General features: G+C 37.0%; 1 protein-coding gene across 1 annotated transcript; it reads right to left on the bottom strand.

The window, feature by feature from the left end:
- On the bottom strand, nucleotides 1–17922 carry LOC131309552 (uncharacterized). Its single transcript, XM_058336168.1, has 9 exons — nucleotides 17410–17922; nucleotides 17222–17287; nucleotides 10986–11116; nucleotides 8966–9070; nucleotides 7270–7336; nucleotides 2423–2485; nucleotides 2151–2298; nucleotides 1681–1751; nucleotides 1–93 (listed from the first exon to the last, which is right to left on the bottom strand). The coding sequence occupies exons 1-9, from the start codon at nucleotides 17569–17571 to the stop codon at nucleotides 1–3; spliced, it is 906 nt and encodes a 301-aa protein (XP_058192151.1). The 5' UTR covers nucleotides 17572–17922.
- Between the last annotated feature and the right edge of the window lie 1997 nt (nucleotides 17923–19919).

Below are 19919 nucleotides of genomic sequence, written 5' to 3'. Positions count from 1 at the left end.
TCAAATTAGCGACAAACCCACAACAATGTTCGAGAAACCGAAGCAAATAGCAACAAACTTCAACAAACAAGATAAACCCAAATGAAATTGAACCTGAAAAAACTGATTCCAGTGCCAAAAGAGTAGATCAAAGACCTATAGGATCACAGTTTCGAATTGAACCGAAGGCTAGTTGACCCTTATTCGAGAGGGTCGAGTACTGAAGATGTACTTCGCAGGTTTGGGTTGTTGTTCAAGCTCCGAAAGGGAAGGATCGAGTGCGAAAAAGAGGGTAAGGGTCTGAATCAAACTCGAGTCGTGTGGAGTAGTGTTCAAAAATGAGGGTTATGGTCTGAATCAAACTCAAATGGTGTGGGTTGGGTTCGAAATAGGGTTTTGAGTTGATCTAAGGCTCAATTTAGGTTCGAATAGGTGCGATTTAAGGTTCGAAAATATTCGAATAGGTTTTGATTTGGGGTTTAGGTCTCCAATTAGTGATTTTAGGGTGTAGATTTGGGTTTAGGGTGATGAGAAATAGGCAAGGCTCCCCTTTGGGTTTTGATTTTTGGGTGAGTTAAGGACTCCGGCGAGGTTTTCTGCGCAGTTTTAGGGTTTCGATGAGAAATTCCGACGAGATGAACAGCTAGGATTGAGCCTAGAAGTTCTAAGTTCTTATCTCTTTAATGCAAACCAAAAATCCCATAGCTAATTCTAGAAAGAGAACGTCCAAAACGGGGACCCAAAAAGTCTAAGCTCTATATGTCTAATGTAGTCCTATGATGCACAGACACGAATATAGATACGGACACGGACATGGAATTCTAAAAAAATAGGACTAGGACACGGCGGGGGACACGCTACGTGTATATTTATTTATATTTTTTTCAATTTTTTTCCAAGTTTAAATGCAAAATGTGGACAACGAAATATCCATAGTTCCCAAACCATTCAAACAAAACAAGACATCCAGAAGATCAATACAACCCTATTAAAAAATTACAATTTTACCCCCAAATTTTTTAAAAAAAATTACACTTTAATCTCTGCCTTGTCCCCCCATGTCCCTCTAAAAAATTTAAATTAAATTAGGGAACACGCCACATACGTGTCCCAGTGTCTGATACTGCAATACGTCGATCTCTAGAGGTGTCAGTGCTTCAAGACTCACAAAATAACATAAATAGCCTTAATTCTACTACTACATAGACTTGTAGAGATTATTTTGAGCTCAACCGATGGTGCTTCTGGAAATGATGTGAAAGATATGACAACTTAGGAGGCTAGGAGCTAAGTACGAATCTATAAAGAGTAGTATCACTAAATTTAGCCCAAGAAGAAAGCTAAAATTATATATCTCGGGGGGAATGTACGAAAATGACACAATTACAAGGTGGTCTAACCACTGCCCAACGTTGATGGTTCAGTTGGAGGTAAAGATGAAGTATTCATCATCTCCATAAATTGTTTAATATATTAAGACATTTCCAATTTACCCATCCACTTATTGTTCATTTCTTTTACACATTTACATACATAATAACCAAAACAATTCCCATTGGATAGTGGTTAGCATTTTACTTTTATAAAAATGTGAGTCCCAAATAAAGTCTAGAAAGTCTAGGAGGAGGATATACAAAAGAATTGTCGTTGATGCAAAAATGAAAAACTAAATAATAATTATAGGTATGCCGCACATTATACCACCGTAGAAGGGACTTGCTCATTGACCTCAACCTCATGGCTTACACTGCCAAGAACATCATCTGACCACTCTATATAATTGAGTGATGAGAGGTTCAGATGAGGTCATTCGAGTTGTCGAGGGGTCAGACCTACCAAACCACTCTCCACAGTCATTACTCACTACAAAAGAGAATAAGGACGAGAGCTTGCCAAACAACCGTAACTTATCCTTGGAGCTCTTAATAAATCTCGGCAAACTTATTTGGGTAAAAGGAAAAGGCAAAGCATATGCAGGGGTATTTTAAAACCTTGAGCTCAACAACTTAGAATTTTTACTTACTCGTTCCAAAATCAAGAATAGTGTGATTCCCAATCAATACACAGATTCTCGAAGGTTTCTTATAAGTAGAGATTCACCAAAAATAATTATATAACAGAGGAAGGATCAAATATCACAAGAAGTTACGACTAAAAAGAAAGGCAAGAACCTGCCAATATCCGTAATTCTGAAACAACAGGAACATCAAGAGTCCCTCTTCCCCAATCAACTTCAGCAACTTTTATGTCCGGAACATTAGACAAAATATGAGGAATCAAGGATACCAAATTCTTAGTTGCTTTGTGCACATTTATAACCTACACTTAATATAACACTGTGGTCAAGCCTACTCATAAATGAACAAGAAGATTCAGAGGATGACGCAAAAGGATCTCAATATCTAGAATGTTAAAATGAAATGGATATGAAGTATGAACTAACTGTTTCAGCATTGCTCGCCTTTAGCTTGAGAGAGTTGCGAAAGATGTAATTTATAAGTAGAACCTGTAGGGCAGACAGGTATAGTCTTGACTCTTGACCTTGAAGTTAGGAAATCCAAGAAATGAACAAAAAGATTATATCTAATAAAAAAACATAAACAAAAGAAGCAACAAATAAAACAGGGATAACTAATTTTGAGAGCTGCACAGCTAAAATACCATTTTTTTGGCAAGATGAAAATAGAATAAGGAAGCCGGTTGGGTGACAATCACAGATCTATGTATGCAAGTATACGGTAAAAACAGTGTAAAAATCATTGGGTGAAATGTAGAAGTTCTACCGAGTCCCAAACAAGGTAACCAGAAAGGGGAAAAAAACAGTGGACTCTATATTGTTTTCGTGTTGCAAATTATCATCTTGAAGTATAAAGCGCTATATTGGAACTAAACCAGGAAACTATCAGGCTGGTTCTTTTTTGTTCTCTTCTAGTAAGCCTTTTCTAGTAAATAGTTTAAGGGTGCCAAAGTACTGGGTTAGAGCCGAGTTGGAGCTGAGATCGAGCTCATGGAACTTTGTGGAAAAATGTGAGTTTGGTAAAGTATGTAATGGTGGTAATTCCTTTCCTCTAGACCTTGTACACTTTTGATCCATAACTGAATGATTTGGGTTGTCAGATTGCAGTTTTCATCCCATGGTAGTATTTGCCAGAAGGATTACATGTTAAATTGTGTCATTGATCATTAAATTTTGTTTGGATTTGTTGTCATTGATCTTTAATTTCTATAGGATTCGTAGCATCAACTGTGATCGGTTTTGGTATTACATAAAACAAAGACCTGTACTCTTATGTTGATAACTGAATTGAGTTAGCCAATTCACCCACCCACTAGGTGCAAACAATACCAACTTGATCCATAATAGAAATATTATATTAGTTAAGAAATATTATATTTAGTTTTCCTATTTTGATTTGATTATAGTTATTTTGTTAGGGAGCCTCACAATTTTAGAAATAAGTATTCTAGAGTATTCAGTTTTCTGATTTAGTTTACTTAGTTTCCTTTCAATATTTGCTTGGTCAAGAAGAATAGTTAGTTTCTAAAATTTATTGTTTCCTTTTTCTTCATTTCCTAGTGTAGGATTTCTCCTACAATAAATTGAGTTGTAAGCCTTGGTGCAAGGGGAGTTTGTTTTCTATAAATATTGAATGAAAAAGAGTCTAGAGACAGTTTCTCTAAACCTATCTTGTTTGTGATTGTCATCGTTGCACATCCATTTTAAATTTCATACGCTTCCTTGCCCAATGAGGTGCTGGAGGTCGAGGTGGACAGGGTCATTGGACAGTCATTGTTGAGGAAATCTATGAACGGTTTGATGATGCTCGAGAAACATGAACAGAAGCTCATTTTGCACAACATTTTTAAGAGTAGTTTCAAGAGCTTAGAAAGTAGTCGACTACCATGGCGGTTGCTAGCGGTGCAACTTAAAACCATCCTACGAATCCGCGTTTCTAGTGGTGCACCTCAAAACCATCCTTCGAATCCGCGTTTCGTGGAAGGGGAGGATGTCGATTATGTCGAGGATGAAGATGACAACCTGGTTGCTACGAATCGGCCGCGGAGGGGAAGACCCACGGTGAGAGCTCATTCGAGGCAATGGGTATCAAACTTCAAACTCGACATAATAGAGTTCAACGGTTGCACGCAACCTGACAATTTTCTGGCTTTGATTACTATATGGTGGAAGAGGTTACAAGTGAGTGGTTGTTCACATCAAATTCTATTTCGGATCCAATTGTGGAATGGAGTAAACCGCCAATTTATGATGAAGAATCATTCGTTGACGAGAGGTGAGAGAGGGATCCTAAGAAAAAAGATGGTCTGAGTTCCTCGTCGAATAATACAAATTTAATGCAGTGGCAAGAGGTACTCGAGTTTCACAATCTTACAAATTATAACGTTATAAACTCACCCATTAAGAGTCAACATTCTAACTCAATAGTTGATCTCATTGAGGAACAAAGGAATAACATTGGGTTGAATATAATGCATGCAAACAATTTGGAAAGTTGGATCGTAGTTCTATAGATTCTATCTTCATATTAAGGAATGTTGAGTTTGATAAAAAATTTCAATTAGCAGATCCTTTTTGTGAGCTTGCCCTCATGCAAGTTTGGAACAAAATTGTTTTTCTCGTTTTTGTAGAATATTTGAAATTCAAATTCAAGAACATCAACTTAAAATATAAGATCGATGCGGAAAAGTTTCGACGTGCAAGATTATTTAAGTAATGGAAACTCGAGGATGAGTTTTATCAAGCCTAGGAGAATGATGCTGAATGGAAATCTTATATTACTTAAGAAATAGTTTATTTAGTTTTTTATTTTGGTTTTAGTTATTTTGTTAAGGAGTCTTGCAAATTTGGAAACAAGCATTCTATTGTACTCAGTTTTCTAATTTAATTTATTTAGTTTCCTTTTAATATTTGCTTGATTTCAAGAAGAATAGTTGGTCCTAAATTTATTGTTTCCTTTTTCTTTATTTCCTAGTGTGTAGGATTCCTCCTACAATTTGTAAGCCTTAGGGCAAGGGGAGTTTTTATTATATATAGGATGAAAAAGAGTCTAAAGAGAGTTTCTCCAACCAATTTATTTGTGATTGTCCTTGTTGCTCATTATTCATTAATTCATACGCATCCCTACATCACACTCCATAATTAAAGCAGGAGTACAATTTTGTTCACCCTCCTTAAAAGAGGGTGAACATTACCCTCTCTTATTGGTTGAAATAGTGTGGACCCCACCACAAAGTGATGTCATACTTACCATGCAATACACTTTTTGGTAAGCATGACATTACTTAAAGCAGCAGCAAAGGTATTAGCACACATGGAACCAGGCATAACACCAAAACCAGGCATATATCTCCACGAAAGTTTGAGTTTTGTGCAATAGTTCAAAACTAAAAAATGAGTTGCACATGTGGACCTTAGTCCCCAATGCCGCATCGCCCCATTTCCCGGTGTGCAAGACACACAAAGAGAGGCGCGCGCGCACGCACACTGTAGGAAAGAGATAGAGTACTGTTTTAGATGCACAAAGAGAGAGCAAGAGTACCTCTTTAGATTTGTTAACTTTGTACATTGTGCTTCAAAGTGGTAGAAAGAGTTTTGCATATAGGTCGAGCCTCTTTTGTTCAACCTAAATTGCACAGTTGAACAAAAATAAACTCCAAATCAAAGAAACACCTTAATACATACACAGGACAACAAATAAAAATAATAGGAGAAGTAACAAGGAAGGCACAGATCAACTGATTTGATAAGTATAAGCCCTTGAGGTGGTGGTAATAAACATTACGATAGATACCAACAGACCAGAGAGTGGCAGAAAATGAGTCACCAAACCACAGAAACCAGAACTAGAAATATACATGAGTCTTACTCAATGCCATAAATATAATGCAACAAGTCATGAGCAGAAAGGCCATCTTTTCACTTTTTCTTGCAACCAATACCATTGATCAACCGAGTCAAGAACATTAATAACTGTGAGCAAAAATCTAGCATTTGAATCAGGTTTATAACTCATAGAAGTACATAAATCGAGTTTGCGTACCCAAAAAACCAAATGAATTAGTCATGTTCACTAATTACTTCGGCTGGACATTTCGTGTCTGATTATCTTTTTGTTCTTCCACAACTTGATTCTAGGAAATTTTTGGTAGTGCACGGATTAACAATAACCAATGGGTCAATCTTAATGAAAATGTACAACTTTATGTTTGTATATGTTATGAGTTATGACTTGGCAATATCTTGACTAAGAGATTGTTTGTTATTGACAAACTGACTTTAATTAAATCATCACATATTCCAAGCATGGGGTCCTAGTCCAACATAGAACTAAAAGCCTAATGTTCTTGTGCCTGCATTTCTAGAGCACAACATACTAAAGTGTGTTTCATTCCTAAATATAACATAAATCATATTGTCACATAAGGCACAACGATGCCGAGCATTATTTGGAGGTCAGTTCTCATAGTTTATTCCGGTAGACGCCGCAGACCAACAACATAGTTTGGAAGACAATCAACAATGTCAATGACTAGGACCAACATTAGGCTTCCCTAAAACAAAGAAAGGAGTAAACCAAAACATGTATGTATGTTATTTTCCTATAAGAAAAATCAATTCTTCAGTTAAAATTCTACCATTTTGCCTCAAGGCTCAAACACATCAAACACAAATGCAATGTTTTAAGAACTTTCCTCACCAAAATATATTTAAGAAGCCTTTCGGAATTTGGAAAGAAAGAAATAATTTAGATTAGGCAAAGCGCATTTAGAATAGGCAAAGTACGATGCTTTCGCCAAATACTATTAGATTTAAGTGCAGGAACATCACAGTAAGAAATAGTACTTGCCAATCAAAAAGAATTAGTAATCCCCTTTCCAAAATCACGTATTTTAAATGACAAAGCTAAATGAGAGCCCAACAGGCATATTGATCCACAGAAGGTAGAGGTCAAGGTTTCGTTTGACTTGGTCAACCTTGGGTAAAACAGTTAAAGCCTATTTGTGCTTTAAATAGCCCACTAAAAACTTTACAAGCTTATTCGTGCATGTAATCTAGTACACATCTGTATGTTTGTAATCCGTATATAACTCATGTAGGATCATTCACAGCAGCAAAATAAATATATCATTCACGCATAAATAACAAGTGTTTGTCTGTTTGAAACCCAAAACCAAACACCCCCCCCCCCACAACATGGGTGCATTCATTAACAATATTTACATATCCTTCTCTATGCAAAACATAGAGAACATGTATGTTGCACTACTCACATTGAAGGTAGAGAATCCAATAAGCTGAATAAGGTTCCAGGCAGCATCCATATAAACAACGTAGATCCTGAAAATAGTTGAAGCAGCAACACTGGTCAATGGCATCTATTGAAGCAAACAACATCAACACACAGAAAAAGGAGGGGAAGAGAGTTGAAGCTTACCTAAATCAACGGAATGGTTGGTGTAACAATTATGTTTTCTATTAATCGGCTTTAAATTAGGGAGGGGAAGGAGGGGATAAAAAAGTACCAAAAGTTCAAGCACGTCACATGCAGCATAGAACGTGCTTTTGGGCAGATGCAACCTTGGTCATTGAAATCATTGAAGAAGAAATGACTGCAGATTACTAGCTACAAATGAGAGGTCCAACTATGCCGTCAGTGTTGTAACAGGGCAAGGCAACAATTTGCACAGAGATAGCCAAAGAAACTCAGTAGTTTCCCCAACCAGAAACCACACATCATTGAAAATAGAAATCTCCATATTTTAGTCCGCCAACTTTGTAAATTTCATATGGACTCAATTCTAGTGACCTTTCAAAAACCATAACACACCTAATCACTCATTTATGAGCCCTGTTGACCTGATCTCAAGTGGTTAATACTAGGTACTCAAGGTGTGTCATTGAAGGGTGGGTGTTAGATCACCAATTGTCCCAAAAGATGAAGCTGTTAGAAAATGGGCTCAATTCCAACAATATATCAAGCTATCAAGCACCTTCCCTCAGTACAACCCGATCTTGCACATGTAGATGCAAACGTTAGAGAGCAAAATAGATTGTAAAGGGGAGAAGCATAATACAAATGGAGAGACCTAAACCTAGAACTTCCTAGAGACCAAAGCTCTAATACAATGTTGGACATACCTATAGTCCCAAAAGCTTAAGCAATAAGGGAATGGCCCAACGATGCATATGAAGCCAATGAACAGTGACAGCACATGTGATCATTATTTTCCTCAACTGGGTCACTTTACTTGATGTCACGACACTGCCAATGCTTGTATAACTTTATATTACAATTTCTTGTGCCTTGGGAACTAAATTTAAATGTGTGATTAAGTTTATTTTAGACAATGTCTTCTTAAGGAAAAAAATCTTATTGATCAAGAGTTTGGTCCCAACATTCATCTAGGCTTTTCCCTTGTAAATCCTTCTTTGATAAGATTGATGATCGAAATAAATCATTGTTTGGAGCACAAACGTGCCCTTTTAACTAAAAGTATTTGCATGGATTATGGCCACAAGAAAGTTCATAATTGTCCTTTTATCCTAAGAGGTCAGAGGTGTACTATAACTATCCAGAAAGAAACAGGAGAACTTATCTCTTATTGTTGCACGCCTCGTAGCCTTGGCATTATCGTGGAACAAAAGAATTAATGACCTTTTGGCTGATTAGAATAATATTTCGAAGTTATCAGAACATGGAACAGCTACCCACAGAGCATAATTGTACAAGTAAATTTAGAATAATTTGGGCAACCATTTGACATATCTCGACTAACAAATTTCCTCCAATCAGATTTATCAAGCAAATTACATGTTTAAACCGAAGTTTATTTTTATACTGCCCTCAATCATCAATATTCTTATGAGCAACTTGCTTCATAATACGAAGTTCAGAAAACAGCATGCATGGTACCCACCTAAGAAGAGCAAAATGACATACAATAAATTGAAAAGAAAACTGAGTACCATGGTAGGACTGCAACTATTCTCACAGTAGTCTTCAGGTCGCAAGTTAACATGTCAAACAGGCGCATCCGTGCTGTTTCCAAGTGTTTAGAGTGGTCTGGATTGCTACAATTTTGAAAATAGTCGGATACATAATGCAAGATTGAACATCCAGAAGAATCATATTAAGTTCAAGGTATCAGTGCCACTTTGGAAATGAATACACTCCAACACTAACAAAAATAACAACTCAAAAGTTGTAGAAGGAAATGATATCCAGTATTGTACCCAAAAAACTGATAACTGTCAATGATACCTCTCCGGTACTTAGGAGCTCCTATACTCTCCCCACATGAACGAGTCCCTGGTTGTGGTTTAAGCCTCCACATAAACCCCCATACTCATCGCTAGAGGTGGCAGTCTCAACCCAAACCCAATTACCACTGTCCACGCACTTATAACCTGTCCAAATCTGCCCATTTATTTAATAGGTGAGTAATTGGGTTGAATTGTACCAGCCCATCTATGAATGGGTTTTGAACAGGTCGTAAATGGGTTAACTGGATGTTCATGACGCGGGCCAAGAAAATTAAAACGCACCGGCACCATACGTATTTCCACTGTTCAATTAGAGCTTAATTCATGTATGTTATTACAAATTTGAGAAATCAAAACCAGCTCTTTTTGATTTGTTGCAAAATTCAGCCCAAACCCACACTGGGACCGATACCGGACGGCTATGGTTTTTCGGTGCATCAGTATCATAACCAAACCATAGAGGGTTTGGTTTTACCTGAACTGCATTGTACTGCACGATTAGTAATTTCATCAATAAACAGAGAAAGATGAAGGAAACACACACACACACAAACAAAAAAAAACATATCCTAAATCTCAAAAATCAACAACAGGAGGAAACATCTAAAAAACTGAAAAAATGAACCCACAACGTTGGGTACGTATACATGTACAAGTTAATTTCATGATTGGTAACTAAGAAGCCCTAGGGTATTGTTTGGATCGGTTTCGGGTTTGGGTTCAGTGAGGGTACTTTCTTATTACAAAACCAAATCAACCCACGCGTAGGAAAAGTTCAGAAAAAACACCTTGCGGAGGCGAATCTGTTTAGGTACCCATTGGTTTCGAGTGAAATTGGCATCTCTAATCCCACACCTTACCCTAGCCATCCGTGGGGCATTCCTTTCCTAAAACTTTTGAGCCATTCTTGTCCCTTCTTATTGCCTCAACCAACGTTCTCATCTTTCCTCTATCTATTTATCACTCTTGGCATGGAACATATCCCTAAACTAATATCACATTATGGACAATCCAACAGTTTTACCTTGAAATCCAAACCTCCACACCAGTCCTCTAGCGAGAATCAGAAACCTAGCTTTCTTGATTTCCACACAACACAAAATTCCTAAGCTACAAATATATTTTATTAAGCTACAAGGCATTGCAATATGACCACAATGCTTAGCACTTCCATCTATTACTATTTCTTTCTTCATTTCTTTGGCAATCAAATGCCTCTATCAAAGCGTAAACATCATACAAGTATATTAGAGATACCACTAAGTGAATGAATTCACCACTGTAGTCATAGGGAAAGAAAAGCCTTAAAGCCCTAAACAATGGGATATTCAATCAAAAGGCCTTTGTATACCCAAAAAATTAATAAAACTCTAAAGTTCTTTGCCTTGAATTATCTTTCCCATCTCCTTTTCTGTCCCTCCAACATGCAATAAAAATTAAACAAGTCAGCAGCCATTAAATTCATCGTCAAGGCTCAAGAGAGATAATTAATTTGCAACTAGATCTTGCATTTTACTTTCTCTCCGCGTGTGAACTTCAAACATTATGACTTTAAGAAGCTTAATATTTAAGAGGGACAATATGGAACATCATAACAACGAAAAGGAATGAAACGGCTATAGCTCTCATATGAACTTAAGTAGCAAATTCATAAAAAGCACGCCAACGTTCTATGGTATTGAGACAAGTAACAGAGAAACAAAGAAAGAAGAGAGGTATATACCACTGGATGACACCAATTTTGTGAGCTTCTTCCCCTTTACTCGACGAGTACTCATTGACCTTCTCACAAAATTCTTTCCCAAGCACGTTGTCTATTGCAATATCAATATCATAACAGTCTCTCCCCAGAAGCTGCAGCAAGAAGAATTATCACCAACATCTCATAGATCACAAACAAAGAGAATGAAATCCATACCTCGACCTCATCACTTCTAAACAACCCTAATGATAATAGAAACAATGAACTCCATGCACTTAGAAAATATTCAAGTTTACCTTTACCTATTCTTTTCCGGTTTTATCCATTCCAAACCAAAAAAAACTATAACAACTTCATCACGCATTCTCTTGTTAGTTGCGGTTTTAACTTAGGTTCCCAAGCCTGGATGTAACTTCCATGAGAGACTATCGAACAATGGCCTGCTGTAATGTTATCTGTTAAATGATTACTAAGGTGTTAGCTAAAGAATGCTGCCTATTTTGCCTCATGTGGTAAGCCAAAACCAGCCTGCTTTTTTCAAAGGCAGAGCCATTGTAGATAACGTTCTGCTTATGCATGAAATGGAAAGGAATTATTACAAGAATGAGAATCATCAAACAGCTATGCCACCAAGGAAATAGTTCAACCAATTGCATAACAAACTTGAATAAAAGGGAAAAAAAAAAAAAAACACTCCACAAACAGCTGCTAATAAACAACGGTAATGCATCAGTAAAAGACAAAAAAGATAATTGCCCAAAACAAAAAAAGGTAGAATCCCCAAAAAACACCCAAACAGAATATTGTCATACCCGGAAAAAAAAAGATTCTCCCAAACCACGAATGAAGAAACTATCAACGCAATTCGTAATCAAGAAGCAACAGAAGAACAATGCGAAATTAGACAAAATAATGCATAGCATCTATTCAAGGAAAATACAAATCTTCCACACATAGAGAGATATAAGGGTATACATGTATGTGCATATATGTATATATATACACTAGTGGATAACCCGTGCCTACAACACGTCCCATAAAATTACCCGTACAATTCTTTGTACCATGATAAACTTTACAAAAATCAAACTTGGTAAAATGGCCATAGATTTAATGGTCGAAAATAGGAAAAAAAATCAGAAGAAAGCATATAGAACAAAAATAAAAGGTTTTTCTAGATTTTTTTACTTTGCAATAACAAAATTTAGCTAACTGTGAACCGTACTTAAAGACACTTACCGTAATCATTGTCATTGAATCACTCAAAGATGCATTATAAATGATAAATCACAGTTCCCACATACAAACAACATCCATTCTCTGTTTAGAGAGTGTCAATAGCACTATACCTGTCTCGTTCAAACTCACTATGCCTTCTCTTCTAGGTATTCATTCTTCTCTAAGACAAAATACACTACTTCATTCCAATAGTCCACCATGGATGATCATACGAAGTTCAAAAACAGATGCAGAATCATGTTCCTCATGAAATACACACGACTCCCTTTTAAAAAACAAAAACAAAATGGCAAAGGAAAATAACCCTTACAATTAACCCAGGTACAACAGACCATCACCATTTATTTAATAATGCCAAGTTAATGGGGACTCTAAGGGCATGTTTGAAAATCGTTATAGGTATGAGGGGATTGGTAATAAGGTGGGATTGAGATTGGTAATGAGAAGGGATTGATAATGAGGTGGGATTGGTAACTTGCGTGTTTGTTTTGCACCGGATTAAAAGATAGGGTTGTCATCTAACATGTTCGTTTTACATGGGATAGGATTGGATTGAAAGTAATGAAAATCAATCAAATCATGGGAATAAGATTTTGAAGAAATATACCTAATAACAAGGTATATTTCAATTGCTTAGTTGGTACATTTACATTCAAACTCCCATAAGATAAGCCCAACTACAAACAAAAGAATGTGCAATCTGATTTCAATTGCTTAGTTAGATATGCCAATCAAAAAAAAAATTTGCTCAGTCAGATAGCACAATGTGAAACAAATGCTCAAAGAAACAGAACAGAAGCCTGCCACCATTGGCAAGGCAACATTATAGCAGCTTAGCATGAGTTGAGAATATAACAGATAAAAAGCAGATATCTATGTTCACTCAACATAGCAGATAATGAAGAAAAAGTGTTGTTCTGAATTAGTGACCCAATGGAGCACTTCACAACTTTCATCAATCACTCAAAGTGAGATGCAAAAAGAACAAACAGGAAAAACTCTCACATACATACTCGCACCCCACAAACCAGAGTCCATAAAAGACCATAAAAATTGAAATTAAAAAACAACAGAGGACAAATATATGACACTTCCAAAGCTACTTCTACATGGGTCCACAAGCAATCCCAAATCCCAAGCCAAATCAATCATGTCAATTGCAGTAGACTAGTAGAGTACCTAACACATGCATAGATACATCAACAATTTACATGCACATACAGATCGTAGGGAAAAAAATATTATACTTCAAAAATATTTTTACTGAGCTATACCTACATCAAAGATATTAAAATGAAAGAAGCACAACATAACAGAATAGTGAAGCCAAATACATTTCTTGCAACTTAAACTCATTCAACTTCCAACAAGTGAGCATATGAGAATTAAAAGACCATAAGGCCTAGATTGGTGGAAATAACTTTATCACCTCAACAACTTCCTATGAGCACATCTCTATAGTACTCCAATTATTCATCAAAGGATTGACATCCTATCAATGCAATGAGTTAAACCCTCCATGGTAGAAGTTAGAACGAAAGAGTTGAGTGACGAAAGTTTCACAAGATCAAATGAGAATATAACCATTCAAGATATTAGAAAAACCTCATAAATTATTTTGATATCTAAAGTAATCTTCCCAAGGACCCAAACTGGCAAAAATAATAATAATAATGTTCAGACATCAGGAATTTCAGCTAGGGCTGCCATCAAATTGAAGGTTAACTTAAATGCTAAATTCCAACAAAAGCTTAAACATCAAAGTTGGTGAATACTTTGAGAAATAAATTTTTAGACAAACAATCAACTTCCAACAGTAAGGCTTGCCATTATGGTAAAGTGGGATCACTTTAAGCAATGCAATGGAAACCAAAATGCAAGCGAAATGAATCTGATTGCACGCATATCTATCTCAGTCAAATGTGAAGAATCCAAATCTGCATCTATAAAATAAAATTTGAGGATCACTAACTGATCCAAGATGCAAACAAACTCAAATTCCTGTTGGTTTACAGCACAATCCATTTGAACACCAGGAGAGTGATGATTACAGAGAAGAACTCCCTTCCATCAGATCATAAAAAACGCCTTACCTATTGCAGGAGCTCCACCAACCAAACACAACAAAACAGCCCCACAAAAACAAATTAAGAAACCAGAAAATAATCAAGGATCATGTAGATAGAAAATCAGAACCCAAAAACAAATTCAAACAGAACCATAATAAAAAAAAATAGCCCAAAAACATAGGAGTATCAATACGTATAGGGATTTGATTAAACTCCCAAAAAAAAGAAGCAATAACACGTCCATAAGTTAACGGATAGGCGGATTCATATGTGCGTGTGGGTGTATGAAATATAGGGTGAGGCTCAAATCTACTTGAATTAGGCCAAGGACCTTGGCTTCTTCATGGCTCCAACGAGTTACCCCGCCAATAAACAGGTCCGTCCTCAAAACCTGATTTTAACCCTACAAAATTAATCATCACAGCTTCTTTGAACAACAGTTGTTAATGGGTTCATGGTCCAGCTTGCTGTTCCTTACGATGGAGACAGAAATATCATGAACAAGAAACTGGAAGCCAAGCAAAAAGGGTTGGATATGATCCAAACTCCATTCTTTCTCTCTCTCTCTCTCTCTCTCTCTCTCTCTCTCCTCCCCCCCCCCCCCCCCCCCCCCCCCCCCCCCCCCCCCCCCTCCTCAAATACACGTATACATAACTATCAATCTAAACAGGCTTTACCTATTCAACACTTCTCCGAGAGAGAGAGAGAGAGAGAGAGAGGCATGTTGCTTTCTCCAAGGCCTAGTACGAGGCTAAATGGGAACCACAAGGAAAATATACGGCAGAAATGAGTTCCCATATACAACTGAGATGAGAACCCAGCACAAGAAGTCAAATGACAATTACGGACAATCGGCCAAGCATACATCGCCAGCAATTGAGGGGTAAAATCGTCCAAATTGGACAAAAATGGCAAGCCATCTAATTACCAAAGTGTTTCTTTTTACATATGGTTAGGACATGCCAATTTCAAAATCAGATGAGATCAATATACATGTCAGTTTCAAATATCCTCTTTAACACTTCCAAGAGAGGGAAAAAAGCTAAATTTTAGTCTAGAAACAAAAATTACCATCTAGTCAAGTCAAAATAAAGGAGACAACCATTAACCTAAGATTACCAACTAGTCAAGGAAAAATTTAAAAAAAAAAAAAAAAAAACGCAGCTAAAAAATATGCCATTGAAAACTTTCAAGTTTGAAGCAAGCCCTATACCTGGGTTTTCTTCCTTTTATTATCCTTGGCTTGCCTCACCCATCCACTCCACCATTTTTCTCATTAAATAAGAAAGACAATGATTGAGCACCAGGTGGAACAACACCATATAAAATAGAGCTGACTAGCTGAGCCAGCATAAAAAGATTAGCAAAAGAGAAGCAACTCAATTATGATGGGCAACGGGAAAGATAAAAGAGACATTGAAAGAGAAAGATAAAAGAGACATTGAAAGAGAAGGTCCAATTTAGATGAGAAAAGGCAGGTTTCACCTATACCATAAACTTGCAAAAGGGGTGCCATGCCTAAATTCAACAAGCAAATGATATAAAAGGTGAACCAAGATGAAGCGAAATAGAACACAAACTACAAGCCCTGATGAAGCTAATAGAGAACGTTAAACAGTAACACCCTAACAATAGATGTTTCCAATAAGAGATTCATAACGTTCAAAAAAAAACCCAAAAGAAAACAGTTTTCCTTCACATTTCGACATTCCTTTCCTCTTTGCTTTTCCTTTTCCCCTACCCCTACCCCCACCAAATTCAAGTTCTAAGCAAAGTTCACCTAATTTACGTCTCAGGTTTTGAAGACATTGTTGGCAATGTTAGAACTCTCAAGGGACGCAATTTTGAAGACTATTGGCAATGTTAGAACTCTCAAGGGATACCTTCTTAGCTCCAAACCATGATGCCTGCTAAGGCAAAAGGATAAATCATTACAGAAGCTCACAGAAGAAAAAGGATACCTAGAATGTTATTTACAGTAATACGAGCTCGTTCTGCGCATTTTAGGTTAACATGAGCCCCCCTTCCAGCACGGCACCTGTTATGATCGTGAAACTAAGCAACATCTCCACTCCTTACTCAAATGTTAATCCAAATTAAAAATAGTAAAGAAAACATCCAAAACCTTTCACCAATTCTTCAACCCTAAACGGAGCCGAAGAATAGTTCCCTTGCAGCAACAAACATAGTAATGGTTTTGATTGTTTGGAGCAAAAATCCTCATAATTACTATAGATTGCAATAAATGAGAATTAATATTGTACGAAATCACAATAAGAATAGAAAATAGACCATAGAGATTTCAGAGCTCGTTTGTGACGATCTCATGTGATAATATGGAATATTTCATGTTATTACCATCGAAAATCTGTTGTACGACACAAATATGAAGTACAGCAACCACATGCCATCATCTAACAAGCGCTAGCAACTAAAATAGAGACATGTACCACAAACACAAATTAACAGGCCACCATCTCTAAAAAACACACGTATCACATGCATACGTAAAATCACAAGTACAAACAAGTTAGAGGGCCACAACAGCAATTGCCAAGCCAGTTTCTCAAGAAAGACCACTGATTTTTTACATTATTCTTTCTTTTTTGCTGTGGAGTTTTTGCGCAAAGAAATCCACAGGTACATAAACAGAACCACCTCGAAAAAGCCTGCTCAGCTTTGACAAAATAACTAATTTTGCTCTGCAGGAACGAAACCCAAATACCCTACAACAGTTATTCGTCGGCAAGACTAATGGAAATAAAACAATAATTGTCTTCTTCTTTCAACGCTGCGATTTTTATGTCAAAACTTAAACAACAACGGAGATTCAACATAGGACCAGACCCAAATCCCTCGCCCAAATGCCCCCCAACGAAGAAAACATCTATTTTCACACGCTAACACAAACACCACCCAACAAAGGCATAAACACCGAGCCGATCATACCTTTACGCACACAGAACGCAACCGAACAGCCTGGAAGCCTTGACGAAAGCAGAAGAGAAGTCCACACTGCGACAAAAGAAGGCAAAATTACTGAGGCAACACCAAACCAACAAACGCAACATGAAAAACCGCAAATATACTATGCAGTATAAAATCCTCACGCAGAAATAATCAGATGAAAGGCTTACCCACACACAGAGAAGAGACGAAAAAATATGGAGGCAACGCAGGACACTGCTTTTGGGGTAATGAGCAATACTGAGGGAGCAGAAATCTATTCTCTCTCTTAAGCTCCTACACGGTAGCCCATTGAGTGCACTACGGCGGAGCACTTCCCTACGCCGTCCCATCGCAGGCTCCAAGGCGAAGATTTTTTGGACCCATCAAGAAAAATTAACAAATTTATCAACACAAACTGATTAATCAACACAAAATCAAAATCCCCAAATAGATTTTTCTCCCCCATCCAGATTCCTTCAAGATTTCTGAATTTTCATCGAAGACACAAGTCAAAAAAAAACCCTAATAGAAGTAGATAAATGTAAGTTCTTGGTCGAAAACCTAACATAATGGTGTGGTGGATGGAAGTTTGGAGTGGTGTTGAGTTTGTGGTTTCCATGGAAGAGGGAGAGGGAGAGTGGAAAGGGTTTCGTGTGTGAGCCGTGCGAGAGAGAGAGAGAGAGAGAGAGAGAGAGAGAGCGTGAAGAATAATTACGGTAATTACAACGGTTTATAAGTTTGAATGGTTGGTCAATCTTTTGCAATGAGAATAGCCGAAAAGGGTTTATTTTCTTTTAATGGGAGAGAACAAATAATGGGTTAGAATAATTTGCCTATAAATGTTTCGTTAAGTACTTATGATCTAATTTATTTAACTTATTTGTTTAAAAACAATAATGAAACGTGTTTGTTACCCGATATAACGGTTATTCATTACCCAGCTTTTGATGCATTTTTCATATTAAACCAATTATTTGGTTATTTTTATTAAACTTATTTCGTTTGGATGGTTAACAAGTAAGAACTAAATATAATTGTTTTGTGAAAATTTTGTTTGCAAAAAAATAAAAATTTGCAACTAAGATTTTGATGATTTATCAAGACAAGATATTAAAATATAAAATTAATACATTAATTCTTCTTTTTTTTTCTATGAATGTGAATGTAGCCTACTAGAAAATCCTTCGTTCAGTAGAGTCTCTCTCCTTTTTAAAAGATTTCAAGATATGCTCGTGGATTCGGCAGTTTATGTTGGGTATTTCGTCCGTTAGAGTGCAATTTTGTTCACCCTCCCTCTTATTGGTTAAAATGATGTGGATTCCACCACAAAGTGATATCATACTTACCGTGCAATATATTTTTTGGTAAGCATGACATCACTTTGTGGTAGAATCCATACTATTTCAACAAATAGAAAAAAATGTAATGTTAAACCCTCTTAAGTGGAAGGTGAACAAAACTCAACTCCATCCGGACGCATGGTTAAAAAAAATATCTAGCAAGCAACAAAAAATATCGTCCAAATGCATGCACTGAATTTTTTTTTTTTTTTTAGCATTTTCTACTCTTCTTTAGGGCCGTTTTGACCTAGTACACGTTGGAATTGAATTTTTTTTTATTCTATTCAAGTTGTAGCTCTTTAAATCAGCTTTTTCAACTGAAGCTAACTCACCTCAATCAGATATCAGGTGATACAGATATGGTTAAAACACTATAAATTGTGCCGAGTGACTCATACTTGCGATTGAATCAAACTCTTTAATTTTCCTTTTGAATTGGATTCCACAAAGGTTCCAAGTATCCAAGGCACTTCTCACTTTTCTTCGGATCACGGGATCCTGTAGGGCGGGCTATAGAACGGCCAGATCAATTGTCTTACAGCCTCTGTAATAAGGGCTGCACTACAGAATTTCCAAATTCCTTTTCTTCTTCATACGGCTCCAAAGCCTCCCCATCCTCGCTGGAACCATCGATCCAAAGGCAACATGCTAAGCCAAACAAGTAGCAAGCCAAGAAAAATGTGCTAAAAAATGTAATTTAGGAGCTAAGCGTGGATGTCAATATTCACGCACCTATATATCACCTAAAGTAAAATTGAAGCCAGCCAGCCTGCACCTAATAATGTGGTACTACACCTTAATTAACATGGGGTCCCTGAAGACACACATTACCACATTTATTCAAATTATTTCTGCCTTGATCACATTTTTTTTAGGTGAAAGTACATTAAACACCCCCTCAATTATCATTTTTTCTCGTAAACATCCCTTCACATTTAAAAGCGCCCAGAGAGACCCCCTCAACTACTGGAAACAAAATAAAGACAAACTCCATTAACGGAATGGATAAATTAACGAAAATACCCTTATTATATTATACTCTTACATGATAATTTCAAAAAAACCCTAAAATTATTTACCCCAACCCTCCCTAGTTCGGAGAGAGAGAGAGAGAGAGAGAGAGAGAGAGTAGGAGGAGGAGGAGGATGGCCGGGTTGCACTTCCACCGCCTGTCGTGCAAGCAACTCACTTTCCGACCCGATACGCGATCTGGAGCTGGAGCGGGGTTACGGCTAGAACGGTAGCCGGAACAATGTTGTTTTCACCGCTACAAAAGGGAGACGAAGCGGGTGTAGATGGAGGTGCCAGCCTTGTAGGCGAGCTGCTGGTAGACGATGGATTTGGTGAGGGCGAGGAAA

This window comes from Rhododendron vialii, chromosome 12a (assembly GCF_030253575.1).
Source record: "Rhododendron vialii isolate Sample 1 chromosome 12a, ASM3025357v1".
Taxonomy (NCBI): domain Eukaryota; kingdom Viridiplantae; phylum Streptophyta; class Magnoliopsida; order Ericales; family Ericaceae; genus Rhododendron; species Rhododendron vialii.
Note: the sequence above shows the minus strand (reverse complement) of the source record. Positions and strands in the feature narration are given on the sequence as shown.

What these genes read in the sequence shown, in the direction of transcription:
- LOC131309552 (XM_058336168.1), bottom strand. Translation starts at nt 17,571, where the DNA reads ATGGGACGGCGTAGGGAAGTGCTCCGCCGTAGTGCACTCAATGGGCTA. An exon ending in TGCGTTCTGTGTGCGTAAAG is followed by an intron (nt 11,117 to 17,221) that starts GTATGATCGGCT and finishes TTCTTGCTGCAG; the next exon opens with CTTCTGGGGAGAGACTGTTA. An exon ending in TTGGATTCTCTACCTTCAAT is followed by an intron (nt 2,486 to 7,269) that starts GTGAGTAGTGCA and finishes TCTGCCCTACAG; the next exon opens with GTTCTACTTATAAATTACAT.